The following is a 21,363-nucleotide window of genomic DNA, read 5'->3' as shown; positions in this document are numbered from 1 at the left end:
CACCTCCTGCCAGCGGTTGGCCGGGAGATTCCTGCACCGTAGGGCCAGCTGGACGGTCCTTCAGACCGTCTCATTCTCCCGCTCCACCTGCTCATTTCCCCAGGGGTTGTAGCTGGTCGTCCTGCTCGAGGCAATGCCCTGTTGAGCAGGTACTGGCGCAGCTCATCGCTCATAAATGAGGATCCCCGGTCGCTGTGGACGTAGGCGGGGAAACCGAACAGAGCGAAGATGGTGTTGAGGTCTTTGATGACGGTGGCAGACGTCATATCGGGGCATGGGACGGCAAAGGGGAATCGGGAATATTCGTCGACCACACTGAGAAAGAACGTGTTGTGGTCGGTGTAGGGGAGGGGCTCTTTGAAGTCCACACTGAAGCGTTCAAAGGGGCGGGAGGCCTTCACCAGGTGCACACAGTCTGGCCGGTAGACGTTTGGTTTACACTCAGTGCAGACCTGGCAGTCTCTGGTGATAGCCCTGACTTCCTCGATGGAGTAGGGCAGATTGCGGGCCTTAATGATGTGGTAAAAACGGGTGACTCCTGGGTGACAGAGATTGTCATGCAGGGTCTGGAGTCGGTCCATTTGTGCGCTGGCACCTGTACCTCGGGACAGGGCATCGGGGGGCTCGTTGAGCTTACCGGGGCGATACAAAATCTCGTAATTGTAGGTGGAGAGCTCGATCCTCCACCTCAAGATTTTATCATTTTTGATCTTACCCCGCTGTGTGTTGTTAAACATGAAGGCAACCGACCGTTGGTCAGTGAGGAGAGTGAATCTCCTGCCGGCTCTCCTCCAATGTCGCACAGCTTCAACCGTCACTTGGGGCTCCTTTTCGACGGAGGAGTGCCAAATTTCGGAGTCATGGAAGGCGCGGGAAAAGAATGCCACGGGCCTGCCTGCTTTATTACACAGAGATGTGTGGCCTCCGACAGCAGTTGACAAAATGGCTGCTGTTCGGAGAGCACACACATTTAATACTCCGCCTACTGGGTGGAGCCAGCAGGCAGGGATCTACCCCCGTACCTGTAGTACAGGGGCCTTACGGTAAAACCCATATATACAATATAATCCAACAGTAGTGACTACCACACCCTGTAATTTCTTCAGTTCTGAGAAAGAGCTCCCTAGTCGGGGCCACCGTGTACCATCGGTCCACATCAGCAATGGCATCCACCAACCCCTGTCTCTCAACTTTGTCCCTATGGACCTTGTAAGATTTAACTTCCCCCCCCCCCCCCCCCCCCACAGTAACTTCATTGTAGTGTTAATGTGAGCCTACTTGTGACACTAATAAAGATTATTATTATTACACCCGCTGTACATGGGGGAAGAAGGAAAAATCCCTCTCTCCCGGATGCCTAAACCTCCACGAATCCAACACCCACTTCCCCCATCTCATTAATAAATACCCCCAGCTCCTTCGCTATACCCGACCTGGCCACTGACTTGAGGGTCAACCTATCCATCATTGGGTCTAACACACAATTGAAATCGCCCCCCATTGTCAGCTGCCGCCCCCGCCAATACACCACTCACCATCATGAACCTCCCTCCCCGGTCCCACACCTCCCTGACATCCACAAATACCATCCATTTACTGAACAGGATCACAACCCCCCCTTGACCTGGGAGTCAAACCCCAAGTGGAACCACTGACCCACCCATCCCTTTCTGAGCCACGTTTGGTCCTTCATGCACAGGTGTGTCCCCTGAAGGAAGACCACATCTGCCATCAAACATTTTTAAGTGTGCAAACACCTGGACCATTCAGCTCCCCGCACATTCCACGTTACTATCCTGACCGGGGGTTTCTGAAATCTTCCTCTGTTAATGTCCACCACCCCCACCTAACTCACATCTCTCCCTGCCCACCAAGCTCCCCTAAAATCCAGGTCCACCTAAAAAGGCCGCTCCTCCATCCTCAACCGAGAAATCACGGCTGCGATTCTCTGGTCTGGCGCCAGAGTGCCGGTGCCAAAATGGGAGTACTTTACGGTGGCGCCGGTTCCGAGACCCGATTCTCGGGTCCTGGGGGGGCCAGCAGGGTACTAGAGCGGCCCATGCCGCTCCAGCTGCTGGTCCTGGTGCCGACCCGGCGCCGCAGGGTTCGCGCATGCGCAGTTGGGCTGGTGCCGACTAGCTCATGCGCACTGGCTGTCATCCCCTGCCTGCCCCGACGTCAAATGACGCAGGGATCCAGGAGCCGGCGCGGAAGAAAAGAAGTCCACAGCCAAAGAGGCCAGCCTGCTGATCAGTGGGCCCCTATCCTTGGCCAGGCTACTACAGAGGGCCTCCCCCCGGACCGACCCTTCAACCTCGAGGTCCCGCTGGCCCGGTGCATGTTAAAACATCGCCGGCGGGACTCGCGCTACGGCCGTTTGGGGTGATTTGCGTGCGGCCCTGCGCCATGCGCGCCTGCCCGTTTTTTCACGGGCGGGAGAATGGCGTCCCGGGGTCGGGGAGGCACGGTGCGATTCCCATAGCCCCCCCCTGCCGATTCTCCGGCCCGCCGGGGGGTCGGAGAATCGTGCCCCACCTGAGTGATTGCCACATTCCCCTACACTTGCCCTACCCCTCACACCCCTTCCCCCCTCCCTTAACCTCACCCCCTATCCCACTTGGTTTGCGGGGTTAAAATTCCTTCCAAGTTTCACTGACTTGGATCTGTTCTTAGAATCCCAATCAAAAATATTCTAGATTGTTTGAAAAATGGTTATTTTACCGATCATGTTGGAAGTAGAAGAAATTCCTCGAAACACAACAGTGATTTTCCTCTCTGACAGTTTGGTGACGAGGAAATAACTTTTGGCCAATGTTTACCCCATTTTTGATTTTCTTCTGTGGTTCATCAAGGTGAGAAATCTGTTTTTGTGCCAACATCGTAATCTCCAGGAGAGAACGTTTGGTATCTCACGGCGACAGCAGAGTGGTGAGCGCATAGACCTGGGCCGGGGTGCCCCGCCCACCACCGGAATCTTCCGGGCCCGCCAAAAGGACAAAGCGACGGGGCTGGAAAATCAAGGCCGTGGTTTCAGAAGCCGGAACGCAGTTAAGGAAACCTGGGACAAGAGGGGTAAATTGGGAAGCTGGGAAAAATTGTGGCAGCCGGCGGGCGAGGAAGAGACCTGCTACCGAGGATGTAAAGATTCAGCGCCACTTCTGTGTGCCGGGAGTTCCATGAAAGGGAAGCCACACCTTCTGGGCAATTTGTTCATCTCCTTCTCTGATTGGCAAACCTTTCAAAAATCAAAAAAAAATGAAGCTTGCTCCCGTCTTGCAGAGATTCTGTTAGCTTCAATGAATAATGCCTGCCTGATGCTGATTTGATTTGATTGTGATGTTTTTCAATTACATATATAATTCCCCTTCAGTAGCTAATGAGATGAGTCTCCCAATCTGCAGCAGAGAGTATCAAGATGCAGTTCTCCCAAGCTGTTGTGTTTCATTAGCCTGACCCTCTGGGCGCTCAGTGTTGATTGAGGATGGAAGAGAGCGTGATGGTGCAACACTTAAAGCCCGTGAATGACGTCAAACATTTTGTACGAAGGGCTCAGATATTGTTGGAACATTTCCCAGAGGTTAAGAAGTAGTTCATGTCTGCTCTCCCATTAATATTTTATTGACTTCAGAATAAATATAAAAGTAGCATGCAGCCAGAGAGTGAAAATCAAAGATAGAGTCGAGACTGCGTAACAACTCCAAGATCTGACAGATGCTCTTGCAATCTGTATGGGTCAGCTGCTGAGATCAGACAGAGCAGACCAAAGTGACTTCAAGAGAAAGGAATTTCCTCCTGCCACCTTCAAAGTAACTCACATTTGTGCTCAATAATGTCAAAGGGAGTTATTGTGGTGTTAGGAAAACACAGGGAGCACTACCCCTGAAGTGCGTTCATGTTGGTAATCGTACATGTTGCTCTTTCAGCATACTGCTGAATGCAAAAGGCCGAACACGTCCAAAAACAGCTCCCCCTGTTTCCATGGACTTCATGAACTGTCTCTGTATTCAGTGGCTTCCCCGAGCTGGTTAAAGTAGCAATCAACCCCGATGAACATATTGGAGCCCGATCTGCATATTTGCAGTGTTTGACAGGTATTCTGCTCACAAACTCAGAATTGCACGTTAAGGAATGTGAGACTTTGCAGATTTTCTCTTGGGTATTAAATTCACCCCTAATGTATCTGCTGCTATAGTTACGCATTCTAATAACCCTGGGCGAGATTTAATAGATAGGCTTCTAAGTGGCATTTTGGGCACGATTGGCAGGGCGGTTCTCGATGGCCACGTTGGTGAGATAGTGGCCAACATTAACGACACTGAGTGCCGGAAATAAGCCCCCTCGATTTTCTCGCCATTACTGGCTGTCTCGCCGTCGGATTTGCCAGACGTACACCTCAGTGTCTCGCCGCTAACAAGGAGGAGCTGTTTTTTAACTCGATCACCACTCACTCACAGTCAACATACACGCATGGCAGCGCACAGACCTGCTCCTCGTTTTGGGGATGCTGACCTGATCAGGCTTCTTGATGCCATCGATGAAAGATGGGACATCCTGTTCTCTGAGGTGTCAGGGGGGCCAGCAGCAGGGTCAGCAATGCCACCTGGGAGGCAGTGGCAACAGCTGTCAGTGCGGGCAGCATGACCAGGAGGACCAATGTCCAATGTCAGAAGAAGACCAAAAGACCTCTACCGAGCTGCAAGGGTAAGTAACCATCTCTCTCCTGAAGCTGTATACGGCTCTGGTCAGACCCCATTTGGAGTATTGTGAGTAGTTCTAGACCCCGTATCTAAGGAAGGATGTGCTGGCCTTGGAATGGGTCCAGAGGAGGTTCACAAGAATGATCCCTGGAATGAAGAGCTTGTCATATGAGGAGCTGAGTATTCTGGGTCTGTACTCGTTGGAGTTTAGAAGGATGAGTGGGGATCTGATTAAAACTTACATGATACTGCGATGCCTGGATAGAGTAGACATAGAGAGGATGTTTGAACTAGTAGGAAAAAACTAGAACCAGAGGACACCATCTCAGACTAAAGGGACGATCCTTTAAAACAGAAATGATGAGAAATTTATCCAGCCAGAGGGTGGTGAATCTGTGGAATCTTTACACTGTTAAATATTCTCTTCTGGAGGATCTGTTTTAGTATTTTGAAGGCTTTGGAGGCCAAATCACTGAGTGTCTTTAAGACAGAGATAGATAGGTTCTTGATTAATAAAGGGAATCGGGGTTACAGGGAGAAGGCAGGAGAATGGGGATGAGAAACATATCAGTCATGATTGAATGGAGAGTGACCTGATGGGCCGAGTGGCCTAATTCTGCTCCTATGTCATATGGTCTGACATCAGTTCCACCTGCCACCCCTCAACTCCGCCCCCCCCCATGCACACCCCCCCTCCCACACACCAATCATTAGCTAACACCTCACACCCGCCCCACATTCGATGCTTTCTAGCTTGTTAGATAGCAAACTGATTTGCGCCTCAATTTTGGCCTTGCTCGCCATTTAACCAGCGCACCCAGATCCGCGCCGGGCAAAATGAGGTGGTTAAATTGCACCCACTCTCTGTGGGAGTGAAATATTTTCAACTTCCCCCTTCATTCTTCACATGATTATCCGGAGCCAGTGTCAATTGCCACTGATATGCCAACCAATTCAAGGCATCTTTTCACTATTTAGCCTCTTAAATCCTTTCAAAATTAAAAAATTAATGTTCTGTTAGGTTCGCACTTTAGCCTCCTCTGTTCCAGCAGAAAACTGAGAACATTTTAACCTATTTTCTTAATGGCTATAACCTCTATAATAATCACACACAATGCATTATTTAGACATTTACTGATTAACGTGGCATTAGCTTGATATGTAGAGAAATATCCTGCCTATCTGAACTATTTTTGTAAGAGTTGTTTTAAATTCTATGACTAATAATTAATAATTCCTCTCAAGATGCAGCCTTTTCCTGAATCATTGATTCCAGTTCATTAGATACCATTTCCCATTGCATAATAATCCAATTATCACCTCCTTTTATTTACTTCACACAGTAGTCCCGTCCTTCACTTGGATTGGAAGAAAATTAATTTTACCGTATAACATGTTGTTGGGAGGTTTATTTCCAGTTTAACACCTAAACCCAGATGGGAGTATTTGATAGGTTTTCACAACCTATAGCTCTGTACATTAATAAAAGCAGAAAACGATGGATAAACTCAGCAGGTCTGGCTGTCTCTGTGCCGAGAGGAACCAAGTTCTTGTTTTGAGTCCGTGTGGCTCTTCCTCGGAGCTGAAGAGGGATAGAAATGTGATGGAATTTATAGTTGGGGGGAAAGGGAGGGGTGGAGGAGGTAGAGCAGAGTAGAAGGTCAGGGATAGATTGGAGCTAAGGCGAGATTGACAACGATGTCATGGACACAACACAAAGGGAGTGTTAATGGCCGCATTCAGGACTAAAGAAGATGCCGATAGTGGCATAAGGTAATTATGGGTTTGTCTTTGCAGAAAGTATTTTGCATGGAACTATCATTTAGTAACAGGAATGCAGAGTACTGGGCTAATGGCAAGATTCTTGGTAGTGTAGATGAACAGAGAGATCTCGGCATCCAGGTACATAAATCCCTGAAAGTTGCCACCCAGGTTAATAGGGCTGTTAAGAAGGCATATGGTGTGCTAGCCTTTATAAGCAGGGGGATTGAGTTTCGGAACCACAAGGTCATGCTGCAGCTGTACATAACTCTGGTGCAGCCGCACCTGGAGTACTGCGTGCAGTTCTGGTCACCACATTATAGGAAGGATGTGGAAGCTTTGGAAAGGGTTCAGAGGAGATTTATTAGGATGTTGCCTGGTATGGAAGGAAGGTCTTACGAGGAAAGGCTCAGGGAATTGAGGTTGTTTTCGTTAGAGAAGAGAAGGCTGAGAGGTGACTTAATAGAGACATATAAGATAGTCAGATGGTTAGATAGGGTGGACAGTGAGAGTCTTTTTCCTCGGATGGTGATGACCAACACGAGGGGACATAGCTTTAAATTGAGGGGTGATAGATATAGGACAGATGTCAGAGGCAGTTTCTTTACTCAGAGAGTAGTAGGGGTGTGGAACGCCCTGCCTGCAACAGTAGTAGACTCGCCAACTTTAAGGGCATTTGAGTGGTCACTGGATAGACATATGGATGAAAATGGAATAGTGTAGGTCAGATAGGCTTCAGATGGTTTCACAGGTCGGCGCAACATCGAGGGCCGAAGGGCCCGTACTGCGCTGTAGTGTTCTATGTTCTATGTTCTACACTGAAAATCCCAATGACAACAATTGCAACAAACCAGAAAGCATTTCATGCTTTCAAATGCTCACTCCAAGAATCTTTATACATCGCTTTTTCGTACCCTCTTATACCGATGCTGATTTTGATCTCTTGCTTTCTCTGCCTTTGGAATTATCATGGTATTATATAATTGAGGGCCATTTGCCCATGCCTTTTTTAAGAGTTATCCATTTAGTCGCATTGCCTTACCCTTTCTAGGCATCCCTTTATTTTTTATTATAAAATCTTCACCCACTTTCCCTTCCAAAGTTGTGGATTCTTTTTGCTAGTGCATTCCATACCCTAGCAATCCTCTCAGTAAAGTAAACAAATTCTCAGCTAACCTCTCCCCTTAGGCTTTGGGTGATGATTTGAATTATGTGCCCTCCAACTCATCGTTAGTGACTCACTGACCGGGGGTAATCATTCTTCACTATTCATATCTTAGCTAAAGCCTCTCATCTCAGGTATCACCTCTGTGAACATTTTCTGTCCCCTCTTTGTGGCATTGACATCTTTCCTCAGCAAGATACGAGTTGTAGCCTAGCCAATGATTTGTGGAGTTCTCTGCGTTCATGTCCCCATTCTTAAAATCTAAGATCCTATTGATTTTTAACAGCTTTATCAACTTGACTTCCTATGTTTAAAGATTTGTGTGTATGACACTTGTAAATCTCTCACTTTACTACTTCTTGAGCCTGATTTTTTGTTCCAATCCCCATTGGGAAATTGCTTTATCCTGCCACCCTGATTGGCGTGGTTCATAGCTGCTGGTATGTGAGACCGATCTCCTACATAATCACGCATGTGCGGTGCGCGCTTACTGTGCACGCTTTCTCCAGGTAAAAGATAAGTATAAGTTTTCATAAATCATAGATCATAGAATTTACAGTGCAGAAGGAGGCCATTCGGCCCATCGAGTCTGCACCATCTCTTGGAAAGAGCACCCTACCCAAGCCCACACCCCCACCCTATCCATATAACCCAGTAACCCATTTTGGACACTAAGGGCAATTTAGCATGGCCAATCCACCTAACCTGCACATCTTTGGACTGTGGGAGGAAACCGGAGCACCCGGAGGAAACCCAAACACACACGAGAAGAACGTGCAGACTCCGCACAGACAGTGACCTAAGCCGGGAATTGAACCTGGGACCCTGGAGCGGTGAAGCAATTGTGCTAACCACTATGCTGCCATGCTGCCCATATATGATGATACAATAGAAACTTTATATGATAGTAGAACAGAAACTAAATGGGTCCATAGAATAAATGTCAACAAAATATTACACAAAATTTGCTACAGAAGCCTAGGGGGCGATTCTCCGAGCCCCGCGCCGGGCCCCGACGCCGGCGCGCGATTCTCTGAGGTACGGAGAATCGGCGCCATTTGACATGTTTGACGCAGTGCCGGCCACGGGCCGCTGGAATCGGCAGGGCCGCCGATTCTCCAGCCCGGATGGGCCGCGCGGATACGACAGAGTCCCATCATTCACCCCTGGTCGCTGCCGGCGGGAACTCTGCTCGAAGGGTCTGGGGGTGGCCTGTGGGGCGGGGAAATGCGCTCCTTCACCGGGGGGGCCTCCGATGGGGTCTGGCCCGTGATCCGGGCCCACCGATCGGTGGGCCGGCCTCTCCCCCACCCCGGACCTACTTTGTTGCGCGGCCGGCCCCTGAACACCAACGCCGTGTTGAGTCAGGGCCGGCGCGCTGAAGAAGTCCCCTGCGCATGCATAGGTTGGCGCAGCCCAACTGCGCATGCGCGGGTTGGCGCGGCGCCCATTTGGAGCAGGGAAGGGAGGCTGGTGTGGTGAACCACTGTGTGCACCTGTATTAGGAGATGTAAGGTAGGACCTGCACTACAGGTTCACCGGTAGCCCCTGACGGCTAGCTCCGCCCACAAGGAGCCGTATAAATATGCGTGTCCTCCTTCTGATCAGCCATTTTGCCAGCTGCAGTAGGAGCCACGCAACTGACTGTAATAAAGCCACAGTTGTACCAATCTGAGTCTTTCGTGCAATTGATCGTGCATCAGCTGGAGCGGCGTGAACCGCTCCATCGCTGTGCTGGCCCCCTGTGGGGGACAGAATCGGTCGTCCTCGTGCCCGTTTCGCGCCGTCGTGACCATAATGTCTATGCCTTCCTCAAGTCCGTCAAGAATTATGTTTTTTTTACTTAAGACAAATGTTCTGCAATTGTTTCCAGATAATCTTGGGGTCAACTTTTTCCTCCTCTGTCTGGTAAACAAATTACACAAATCTTTCAATGGCCTCGGAGCCGCTAAGGTTTAATAAGGTATAAGCCTGCACTTTTTGCGACTTCTCAGACAATGCAGCATGGCAGTAAATACGCTACTCCTTCTAGAACGATTCCCATTTATCTGCAATGAAATGAAAAATGAAATGAAATGTTTTCATCAAAGGCGAGAGGGTCATCGCGGCCAATTTCTTGTGCCACACTGCCAACTTCTGACACCATGTAGAATGTTGTAGATTCCTTGGATCACAGACATCAACCCCTTCCAACAAAGGTAGTTTATTCCTAAACTCAACAGCTTTGGACAATATTTGTGCTCTGCCCATGATACCGGGGCTAACTCCCCCGCTCCCACCATGTAACCTCTTATGTAGCCGCATCATCATGTTTTCATGCTGAGCTTACCAGCGTGTGAATCACAATCGGCCAGGCACCCAGCATGGAGTTCAATTTGGGGCCCGCACACAATTCACCCGTTGCAACCAGCTCTGCGCTGGGCACAGTGGGGCCGCTGAATCCTTAGTCTTAGTTGATTCGCATTCCAGGTGCTTTGAACTCAACTACCTGCCAAACATGATGAGTAAAACAATAATCTTCAAGTTTAAGAGACACTTTGCCACACACGGCATCCCACAGAGACTACTGATAGACAACGCCATTCTTCACCGCTGAATTTCACAACTTTCACAGACAGCAAAGCATCTTCTAGAAATATGCACGGGGTTGTACAGACTACTATGCTGCATTCATCAGCCTGAGATATCTATCACAACAGGGCCTGCCCTCATCAACACAACTTTGTTCCAGATGTACCAGGACCACAATTTCTACTGCTAAGGCTCTGCTGCAGCCTAAACTTGAAACCAACGTGAATGATGCCCTTCAGCAACACAGACTGAGAAGCAAAACACACTATTGTCAAGATGCCCACAGACTCGACCCTCTACACCTGTTCCAATGGTCAGGATTCAGACCGCAAGTGGCCATAACCAGTGGCAGTGGTATACAGTAACAGTTATGAGGGAGCCTCAGACTGTGCCCACGATGTGCACAATTGGCATCACCTTCTGCGAGTATCAGAATCAGCACCAAGCGATAACACAGCCCTTCAATCATCCGGTTTATGGCACCAGCCCCTGCACCAGCAGACATGCAGACTCCGACCGAGGTCATACAGCAAATTCTGTATCAGATTGACACACAGATGAAGCGCCCATGTTGCCATCAGTAAAGACACTCGTTGCAGACAAGTTACAACACCACCAACTGGTGTAATCACATGCTCAGGGTCCCTGAGCAGGCTGAACACATGATTCCAGGACTTTATTACCACTTAGCCTAGAACTGACATTTGGAGTTCATCTTTCTTTTGAACAGAAAAGTTGGGGGGAGGGAGAAGGACACACGATAGACTATGTACCCGTTGCTGCAGTATAATACGTGCTTTTGCATATATGTAAATAGTTGTGCATTGTCAGTATGTTTAATTGCATGTCTCAACATAGTTTCTTATTGCACGCACTATAACATCTCATGCTATTGGGTGTCCCGACTAAACGTGGAACAAGTAGACCGAGTGGTCACGTTAGAATGTGGTGACACGGCTACATAGGAGGTCACGTGGCAGGAGGGTGGAAGTGATCCTCAGGATTTTGGGCAGAGCACAGGTACTGTACGTAGCTGTTGAGCTTAGGAATAAATTGCCTTTATTGGAATTCCTTGACATAGGTGATTTTAGGAAGCCACAACTTTCTACATGAAGGACAAGAGCTTAAATTTTGACCTGCAGTTGGAGAATTTAAATTCAATGAATTAAACTAGGTTAAAATTCTGCAACTGGTGATCACAAAAGTACCAAAAACTGTAAGGATCCTCCTGTTAATCCCTGTCTGTCCCTTGTTTTTCACTTTTAATTTCTGTTATTTTGCTATTTCAATTGTTGTACCTGGATAACTAATGGGACCTATGCCTTTAAGAAGAACTGCACTTTTAATTTGAGTATCTGGTAACCTAAGGATTGACCTGTGACCTCAGGCAAGGCAGGTTGCAAAGAGCCGTTTATATTTCATATCAGCAGATTCAAGGGAGATCAGTGATGACACCTCTTGCTGGACTTGATTGTTGGCCAGTGGACTGTTTCAAATTGCTGTCCCTTTGCTGATACACAATGCTGATTGGTGCTGACCATTCTGGAATGTTCTGCAGAGCCAGGAAGGATTCATCTTACTTTCAGTTTTGTTTTAGATCAGAAGCTTGGGGGTGGGGGGGTGGGGGGGGGGGGGGGGGGGGAGGCGGTCACAGATCCGATTTCTCTCTAATCTAATGGATTTTTTTTTGAAGATCCAAAGTAAAGACCTTTCCCTCTCCTCAGCCAGCAAAGAGAATCAAGTCCAGCACCAAATGCAAACAGGAACAGTTGTTTAGAACCCTTTTAAAACTTCATGTGGGTAACTCTGTTCAGGAGGGCTGTAGTAATTCTGGTGGTGGAAGTTGTAAAAAATAAGAAGTAAACAATCCTGAGGTGGATTCTTTGAGTGAAGGCCCAGTTTACTAAAAGGTAAAGTGACTCCCCAAAGGGAGTCCTACAGCCTGGGAGTTCTGACTGAATGTTATTTCCAGCCAATCCTCATTAGCAATCTAGCCAGTGACTTGGATCCGTAAGCAACCTGTGAGGACTGCCTGCAGCAACAGACTCGACATCGGAAGCACATTTAAATTCCTATTATTTTTGCACCTCCATCTACGTGTGTCTATCTTGTATGTGTTTCTGTGCTTTAAATACTATGCCAATCATTTTTTTAATAAGAGATCTTGTGCTTTACAGGACATTGCAACCATGCAGCTCTGTGCTAATAAGCTGGACAAAAAAGATTTCTTTGGGAAATCTGATCCATTTTTGGTCTTCTACCGGAGCAATGAAGATGGAACGTAAGTAATTGCATGGAACTGATTAATTATTTCTGCTACACTTTTCAAATTAGCCTCTGCACACTTTAAACCTAACTGGCTGACCAAAATAGGCTGATAACCATCAAAAACAGACAGGGAAAGAGGTTTATCCAGACATAATTATGAGTGAATTTGGAAGCTGGGTCTTAAAAAAACAATTCCCCCTTTCCTGCCATTCCCTTGTGCTTTCCTTCAGATATCAACTTCTATCTGGCATTGCTCTGCCTGTGCTTTTCACCATCCAGTAATTTTCCCAAGTGACCATTCTTAATATGTAAGAATAGACATCTATTGAACTGCTGGGCTTATCATTGCCAAGCACATTGCTGCCTTCATCTGATACCTTCACAGGAACACCTCCAGCAGGTTCCCTGGATAACCACTCCTGTGGTGCCTGAACTGCCTTCCTGGCTGAGATAAACTGACTCAAAACAGATCATGGTCGACCCTGGGACCCTTTCTGATCTGTATGACTCAGCTACTCAATCTGTAAACTCAGTGAGCCATTTAAATAGTCTTTTGGGGATATATCTTGGGAACGCTGATTAACAATTTGGCTAGATATCTCACAAGGTCTCCAGAGGAGATGCACGCGTGACGAGGGGATTTCTTTATTTCTTTAACAAACAATTTTATTGAGGTATTTTTCGGCATTGTAAACAGTTACAGATAACAAACAGAAAAAAAAAACAAAATATGTAAACACCAACGTAAAACCAATGCCTCAATCAAACCAACAAGCCCGCTCCTCTCTCATAGACACTACCCGCCTATTTATCCCTCCTACTCTACTCTCCCCCACCCCCGGGACGTGGGGATTTCTGTAGGCGATGGTGCCCCGCAACTGACCCCATCCAATCAATCCCACTCCGCACTCTTTTCCCATCGCCCTGAAATAGGCCTTCAGTTAATTTATAGGACATAACATCAATGCGATGCTATTGTTTAGTCACCAATTTGTACCTTCCTCCTGATGAAATGTTTATATAATCCAAGCAGCTTCGATTCACGTGAAATTAGAGTGGCTGAATTTCACTGTCTTTGTGTTTTTTTCTCTTTCTTTCTACATTTTATTCTCTCAGGTTTACTGTACCCAGTATTTCACATTTGTTTTAATATCACCTTTTCCATAAATCTCTTTTCATCGATGTTACTGTCACTCTACCTCTCTCTTTTTCTCAGGTATTCCCTCACTATATCTGTCCCTACATCTTGTCAGCTTTATTATCTCTGTCTTTAATGCTGTCAGGTTTACCCTTTATTTCACTCTGTCGGTATATTATCACCGTGCTTTATCTCTCAGGTTGACTATTAGATCTCAACCGTACTATCAATATATTAACACTCCCTCTCTCTCTCTCTCTCTCTCGCTCTCTCTTGCTCAAGTCTCCTATTGCTGAGGGGGAGGTTGATGTGCTGCCTTTATGTAACAACATAATGAATGGATTCGAGATTCAGCTTTGTAGTGCCTGGTTTTTCAATACTACAGGTGCAGTTATGTGTCCAAAATGGCGTCTGCACCAGAGGTGCACAATTTTGGTGGGCGCCACATGACACATCATTTTGGTAAGGTGGAAACAAGAGGGGCTATTTATCTACAACAGAAGGAAGCATTAGGCCATTAACATGGGGGAACTATCAGCCCTAACATATCCGCTTTTCCTCCTCTAGCCATTTTGGCTCGCGCTTGCGGTAGCCGATATATACTGAATACTTCAGGAAAACCAGCATTAAGCAACGGCAAATGAAAAAAAGTGTAAGTGCTCAACTCTGACATCACCCCCAATTCCACCCTCAAGGCGCCCCCAACCCTATCCCAGCCAATCACTGAGCTCCTACCACCAAAACCCCCTCCACCTCCGGGCCAGTCACACTCTGAGGTTCAGCTGACAATACTGCAGGGGACGCAATGTTCCTTCCCAGTCTGCCAGCCCTTCTCGGTCACACTCGGAGGCGTATTTCTCCTCTAGACCCTCATGATCATATCAATCGTTCTCAGCCCAGATAATCCAGGCTCCTCGAACTTCCCCATTTGAGTGCAGGCTGTTGGCATTCTGCATTCAAACACAAGAACGGAAGAAATAGGAGCAGGAGTAGACCATGGAGCCCGTTCAACCATTCACTAGGATGAAGGCTGATCTCGGGCTCGAACTCCATTTTCCTGCCCACTCCCCATGTCCCTTAATTTCCTACCAGGCCATTAATATATCTGTCCAATCTTTGAAAGTATTCAACCATGGAGCATCGACAGCCCGCTGGATACAGAATTCCTACGAATCATAACCCTATGAGTGAAGAAAATTCTCCTCATCGCAGTCCCGAATGGTCAGCCCTTTATCACGGGATTGCATCCAAGAATGCCAAAATCGAATGGAATTGCACAGGATAGACGACACAGAAATTGGCCATTCAGCATAACCAGTCCATGCAAATGTTTATTCTTCACTCGAGCTTCCTCCTGTAATTTTTCATCTGAATACACCAGCATCTCTATCACCTGCTCCCTCTTATGCTTATCTAGCTTCCTCTTAAATACGTCTATTCGCTCAAACCCCTCAGGCTGCAAGTTCCACTGTTATGGTACCGGACCAGACCCCAATTTATATTAGGAAACTTGACATGACCCCGACAATATTTCCAATTTGTAAAATTGTGAGGGAAGGATACTGCTCCCCAGGAGTGATTCCACTAATGAATAAGGATCTTTTATATTCAAACAAACTTTATTATTGACACAGGAGCAACCATATTAACATCACAGGAAATAGCTTTTCAATTGACAGTTAAACAATTTTAAAATGATAAAAGGAATCTACTTTAACTACTAACTTATACCTTCTCTATCTCCAATTAAGCAAAGCCCATTACAGGTCAAAAGCCACTGGTAAATAAAGTTAGCAAACATTCTCCTGTGTAGAGATTTCCTGGAAAGACTGCTTGGGGAGAGAGAGAACAAGGAAAAGTACAGCACAGGAACAGGCCCTTTGGCCCTCCAAGCCTGCGCCGACCATGCTGCCCGTCTGAACTAAAATCTTCTACACTTCTGGGGTCCGTTTCCCTCTACTCCAATCTTATTCATGTATTTGTCAAGATGCCCCTTAAATGTCACTATCGTCCCTGCTTCCACCACCTCCTCCGGCAATGAGTTCCAGGCATCCACTCCCCTCTGTGTAAAAAACTTACCTTGTACATCTCCTCTAAATCTTGCCCCTCGCATCTTAAACCTGTGCCCCCTCGTAATTGACCCCTCTACCCTGGGAAAAATTCTCTGACTATCCACTCTGTCTATGCCCCTCATAAGAGAGAGAGAGAGAGACCATTTCAGGGACAGCCTGTACATCCTTCTGACTTTGCCAGACTTATGCTTAACCTGACAACATTTGGCAAAAACTGCTGTTCAACTTAAAAACTCCCAGCAGCATGCCAAACCTATATCAAACTGCCAAAAATTCTGACAGTCCTGACTCCTCCTATTAATTACATCATCTCTATTCTAATCCGATCCCATGACCTGCTTACCTAAGTATAAACCCAATGTCTTAAATTATTTACTCTCCAGCGAATTTCCAGTAATTATAGCAAAGTTCCATTAGGCAATGCGTTCTAAGTAAGTACATGGTTGGAATTAATGATTATCTCACTTTACGACATCTTAATTGCATCTTTTGCAGACACACGCCTGACTGTATATTAACTTGGAGGTTTAAAAATTAACTGCAACAGATATATATATACCTTTACCCATGCTTTTAATAACATTACTGAACAAATATATAATACAATTCCACATCCCACATTCTCACCACTTTTTGACCAGAATTGCCGCTGTAGAGGGACAGAATCAAGCAACATCCCGGCGAGTGCACCCATCTCAGCAAAACATGTCTCTCATGGCCGGATCTTTCCTTCCTGGAGGTGGAGGGAGCAGATGCATGCTGAAGGTGACCCTGCCACACCACGGATGCAGATCGTAGGCAGTCACAGAGGCTGATGAGTGCTGAGACCGGCTGATTAAATGCCTCAGTTCTTTGGGACTTTGTCCCAGCTGTATTTTTAAATATTAGGCCCTCTAGCCTATGTCAACTTAGGGCTGACTCATGACTCCCACACATTCACGTAGTGTTTTACAGCCCCATGGCAACTCAATGCCAGCTCATGAATCCACCTCCCACCCGCATGCCCCTTATCGCCTCAATGCCAACTCACCCAGTATCCACCATGAGCAGACAACAGGAGCCATACTGCAATGAAATAAAATAAAGTTCTAAGTGCCTATGCACACTTAACTGTGTTAAAAAAACACTAATTAATAAAAGCCCATTCAGTACATATGACTCCCCTCTAGTACTTAATCCCTTATACAAACACACCTCCGGGTGCTACGGTTTCCTCCCACTGTCCAAAGACGTGCAGGTTAGGTGGATTGGCCATGCTAAATTGCCCTTAGTGTACAAAAAAGGTTAGGAGGGGTTACTGGGTTACAGGGATAGGGTGGAAGTGAGGACTTAAGTCGGGCGGTGCAGACTCGATAGGCCTAATGGCCTCCTTCTGCACTGGATGTTCTATGTTCTACGTTCTAATAATACTATACTGATAGCACTTAGGGTTATGTCAACATACACCTATTGTAGCTACAAACACAGATCTTTTTCAACTCTCTGGCAGTTTTTCCCCCCAAAATTTAAAGGGCTAGCCATTGACGTAACTTGAAGTCTGATGGTTGAACAGTTCATTTCTGCTCTGCAAGTATTTATGTCTTCTCTACAAAATAGTAACATGCTCTGCAAGATATGAGCCTCACTCGAGCAACAATGGGATCAGTTTGAACACAGAAATGAGGAACGAAGGGATCTCACCAATGAGTTCAAGTGGGCCTGCTGTGTTCTAGCCAAGGTTCAATACAGCTTTTAGCAGAACATTCGTAACTTTTAATCCTGTTCCACAGGCACAGTGTGCTGTAAAACTCTATGACTCTAAATAAAGCTTGGTTCTTGCTTTGCTTTGTCATGGTGCCATTTTCAATGACTGCTGAATTTGTAATCTGAGATCTTCTTGTTCCTTTATGCCACTGGGATTTGCACATTCCAAGTAATAAGTGACCTTCCTATTCTTTATGCGCATCACATGTATATGTGTTGAACTTCATTTGCCAATTATTTGCCTATTCTTCAAGTTTATTAATGTATAGAAATCATAGATTCCATACAGTGCAGAAGGAGGCTCTTTTGCCAATCATGTCTGCATCAGCCCTCCAAAAGAGCACCATATCTAGGCCCACCCCTGTCCTATCCCCATAACCTTGTAACCCCACCGAACATTTTGGACACTAAGGAGAAATTTTAGCATGGCCAATCCACCTAACCTGCACATCTTTGGACTTGTGGGAGGAAACTCAAGCACCCGGAGGAAAGCCACGCAGACAAGGGGCGAATGTGCAAACTCCACACAGACAGTCACCTGGGCCGGGATTCTCCCCCACCCGGCGGGGCAGGGGGTCCTGGCGTGTTGGAGTGGCGTGAACCGCTCCGGCGTCGGGGCACCCCAAAGGTGCGGAAGTCTCTGCACCTTTAGGGTCCAAGCCCTAACATTGAGGGGCTAGGCCCGCGCCGGAGTGGTTGGCGCCCCACCGGCTGGCGGGAACGGCCATTGGCACCACGCCAGCCGGGGCCGAAGGGACTTCGCAGCCGGCGGAGGTCCGGGCATGAGCCGGAGCGTCAGTGGCTGCTGACGTCATCCCCGCGCATGCGCAGGGGAGGGGGTCACTTCCGCCTCTGCCATCGTGAAGACCATGGTGAAGTCGGAAGGAAAAGAGTGCCCCCACGGCACAGGCCCGCCCACCGATCAGTGGGCCCCGATCGCGGGCCAGGCCACCGTGGGGGCACCCCCCCGGGGCCAGATCACCCTGTGCCCCCCCCCCCCCCCAAGGACCCTGGAGCCCGCTTGCGCCGCCTGGTCCCGCCGGTAAGGTAGGTGGTTTGATCCACGCCGACGGGACCGGCATGACAGCGGCGGGAATTCGGCCCTTCACGGGCCGGATAATCGCCGGGGGGGGGGGGGGGCAGCCGACCGGTGCGGCGCGATTCCCGCCCCCGACGAATCTCCGGTGCCAGAGACTTCTGGACACGGCGGGGGCGGGATTGATGCCGGCCCCCGGAGATTCTCCGAGCCGGAGGGGGGTCGGAGAATCCCGCCCCAGAGGTCAGAATTGAAACCAGTCACCCAAGGCTGAAATCAAACCCGGGTCCCTGGCGCTGTGCGGCACTGTGTCCTCTAGTCATTTTTGGCAGTCCTCCTCAGTTTTGATGATCTCCTCCACACTTTGGTGTCATCTGCAAATTTAGAAATTGTGTTTTTGGTTCCAAAGTCCAAATCATTCGTGCAAATTGAGAACAGCGTTGGGTCCCACATTGACCTTTGAGGACCACCGCTATCTACCTCCTGCAATACTGAATAGCTATCCTTCACACCCACCCTCTGCTTTCTGTATTGAGGCAACTAGCAATCTCTTTTTCCACTTGTGCCATGGCTACACATTCTCTGACCTTATTCACAAGTCTGTTATGGGCATTTTATTGAAGGTCTTTTCAAAATCCACATAAGTTATGCTGACTAATAGCATTGACACCTATCTTTATTATCTCCTCAAAAGGATCAATAAGGCTGGGTCCATGTAAGGTTTTTCCTTTTGAAAGCCATGCTGCTATTCATTGTTTCATCTATATGTTCTTCTGCTATCTCCTTTGGGAGGGATTGGTGTTAAACTGACTGTCCCGCTCCTTTAATATAGGAATTTCTAGACCATACTTTTACGTTGTTATCAGCAATCTCCACTGCAGTCAGATCTTTAGCACCTTATCTCATGTTTACTAACATGTACATACACCTTTCTTCTAGTCTCTGTCTACCAGTCTCTCTGCCCTTCTCTCTCAGGTTTACTTTCACTTGTTGTGTATCTTTCTCTATGCTTCCTCTCTCTCTCTCAGGTTTACCATTTGCCACAAAACAGAAGTGGTGAAGAATACACTGAACCCAGTCTGGCAGCCATTCACCATTCCAGTGCGAGCATTATGTAATGGGGACTATGACAGGTCAGTGTGTGGGGCACTCAAGTCTTATTGCTGCATGATAATTCACTTTACAATATGTTGCATGCTTCCCTGCAATACTGTCTTCAATGTCTCTCTCACCCGCCCCCATTGTCCACCCTTCACAAACTGCAATTCATCCAAAACTCCACTGCCTGCTCCTTGCTTTGTTCTCCTCGCCCATCGTCCACATCTTCACTAAACCCATTTATTCCTGATAGTGCGCTGAATTCAAAGCCCTTGCACATTTTTTGCAAATTGCCATCCTATCACTCCATCCTATCTCGCAGTCTGTCTAAAGCATATACCCCAGCCCAGATCAGTCAGAGTCCTGCCAAACTGTGAATCTGTCAGTAGCACCTCTCACCTCTGAATCAGAAGATTGTGGAGTCAAGTCCCACTGCAGGGACTTGAGCACAAAAAGCTTAGGCTGACACTCCAGTGCAATACTGAAGGAGTGTGTCATTGTCACAGCTGTTTTCTTTTGGATGAGCCATTAAACCTCTCAGAGTGATGTAAAGAGATCGTAGAAAAGCATGCGAGTCCTCTGTGGTGCCCGGCCACTATCTATTTTGCAATCCACTTCAACAGGTGATGAAGTCATTATCAAATTACTGCATGTGGGAGATGGTTGTTCGAAAAATTGGCTGCCATGTTTCTTACATTGCAAAGGTGACTACACTTCAAAAGCACCTCATTGGCTGGAATGTTCTTTGGAACATTCAGAGAGTTTGAAAGGCAGGTTACAAATACAAGTCTGGTATGTGGCCTCCTGTTCATAACCCCTTTCCCCCCATTCCACTATCAGTTATCATAAGTTGTCTGAATCCAACTCTGTTGACCCTGTCCTCAAACTGCTCCATCTTGCTACTTCTCTACACACCTTTACAATTTTCCTCTGTTCAGCCATTCTTTCAGTCAGCTCTCCTTGCCCTTCCACCATTGCGCGCCATCAGTTTCTCTTCTTAAGCCGCATTTTAGGAAGGGTGTGAAGGCATTGGGGATGAGGAACTTCAGTCCCGAAAATAGATTGGAAAGGTTTGATTCTTTTCCTTGGAGGAAAGAAGTCTGGGAGGAGATTTGATGGAGGTATTCAAAATCATGAGGGATCTGTACAGAGGGGATAGCAGAAAACTGCCCCCTTGTGTGAAACGATCGAGAACGAGCCGACGCAGATTTAAAGTAATTGGCAAAGGAAGTAAAATCGATTTGAGAAAAAAGGTTCTCATGCAGCAAGCGGCTAGTGTCTGGAATTCACTGCCTGCGGTTGCGATGGAGGGAGGATCATTCGAAGCATTCGGAAGGGAATTAGGCTGTTATCTGAAAGGGAAGAATATGCAGGGTTACGAGGAGAAGGTGGGATAGTAACACTAAGGGAATTGCTCATTCAGAGAGCCGGTACAGATACAATGGGTGGGTGGGCTCCTTCTGTGCTGTAACAGTTCTGTGATTCGGTGATAAAATACCTTTGACTGCTTTCCTGGTTAAATATGCTGTGCACATTGAATAGATTAGGCATGTATTTCCTTGAGTATCGAAGATTAAGGCATGATTAGAGTCAAGATTTTAAGATGATTAAGGAATTCGATAGGGTCCATAGGGAAAATTATTTCCTCTGGTAGGGAAGTGCAGAGCAAGGGTAACACTTTTAGGGAACTTGCCCGCAATCCTTTTTGGCTTTAGACTGCAGGTTCGTGTCTGCCAATGATGCAAAAGGAGCAGCACTCTGCAGTGCAATTGAGTCCTGTGCGTACAGGGTAAGAAGCTATGACTCCATAACCA

At 47.3% G+C, this 21,363-nt stretch overlaps 1 protein-coding gene across 2 annotated transcripts in view; it reads left to right on the top strand.

Moving 5' to 3' along the window:
* The window catches only part of LOC119973878 (copine-9-like), a 540,456-nt gene that overhangs the window by 403,177 nt on the left and 115,916 nt on the right, over nt 1-21,363 (top strand). For both annotated transcript variants that reach the window (XM_038812403.1, XM_038812402.1), the window contains 2 exons: nt 12,372-12,475; nt 19,480-19,584. In XM_038812403.1, the coding sequence (XP_038668331.1) occupies nt 12,372-12,475; nt 19,480-19,584 (209 nt within the window). The remainder of the gene's footprint in view (nt 1-12,371; nt 12,476-19,479; nt 19,585-21,363) is intronic.

The sequence above is a fragment of the Scyliorhinus canicula genome, chromosome 11 (genome assembly GCF_902713615.1).
Source record: "Scyliorhinus canicula chromosome 11, sScyCan1.1, whole genome shotgun sequence".
NCBI classification, from domain to species: Eukaryota; Metazoa; Chordata; class Chondrichthyes; order Carcharhiniformes; family Scyliorhinidae; genus Scyliorhinus; species Scyliorhinus canicula.
Note: the sequence above shows the minus strand (reverse complement) of the source record. Positions and strands in the feature narration are given on the sequence as shown.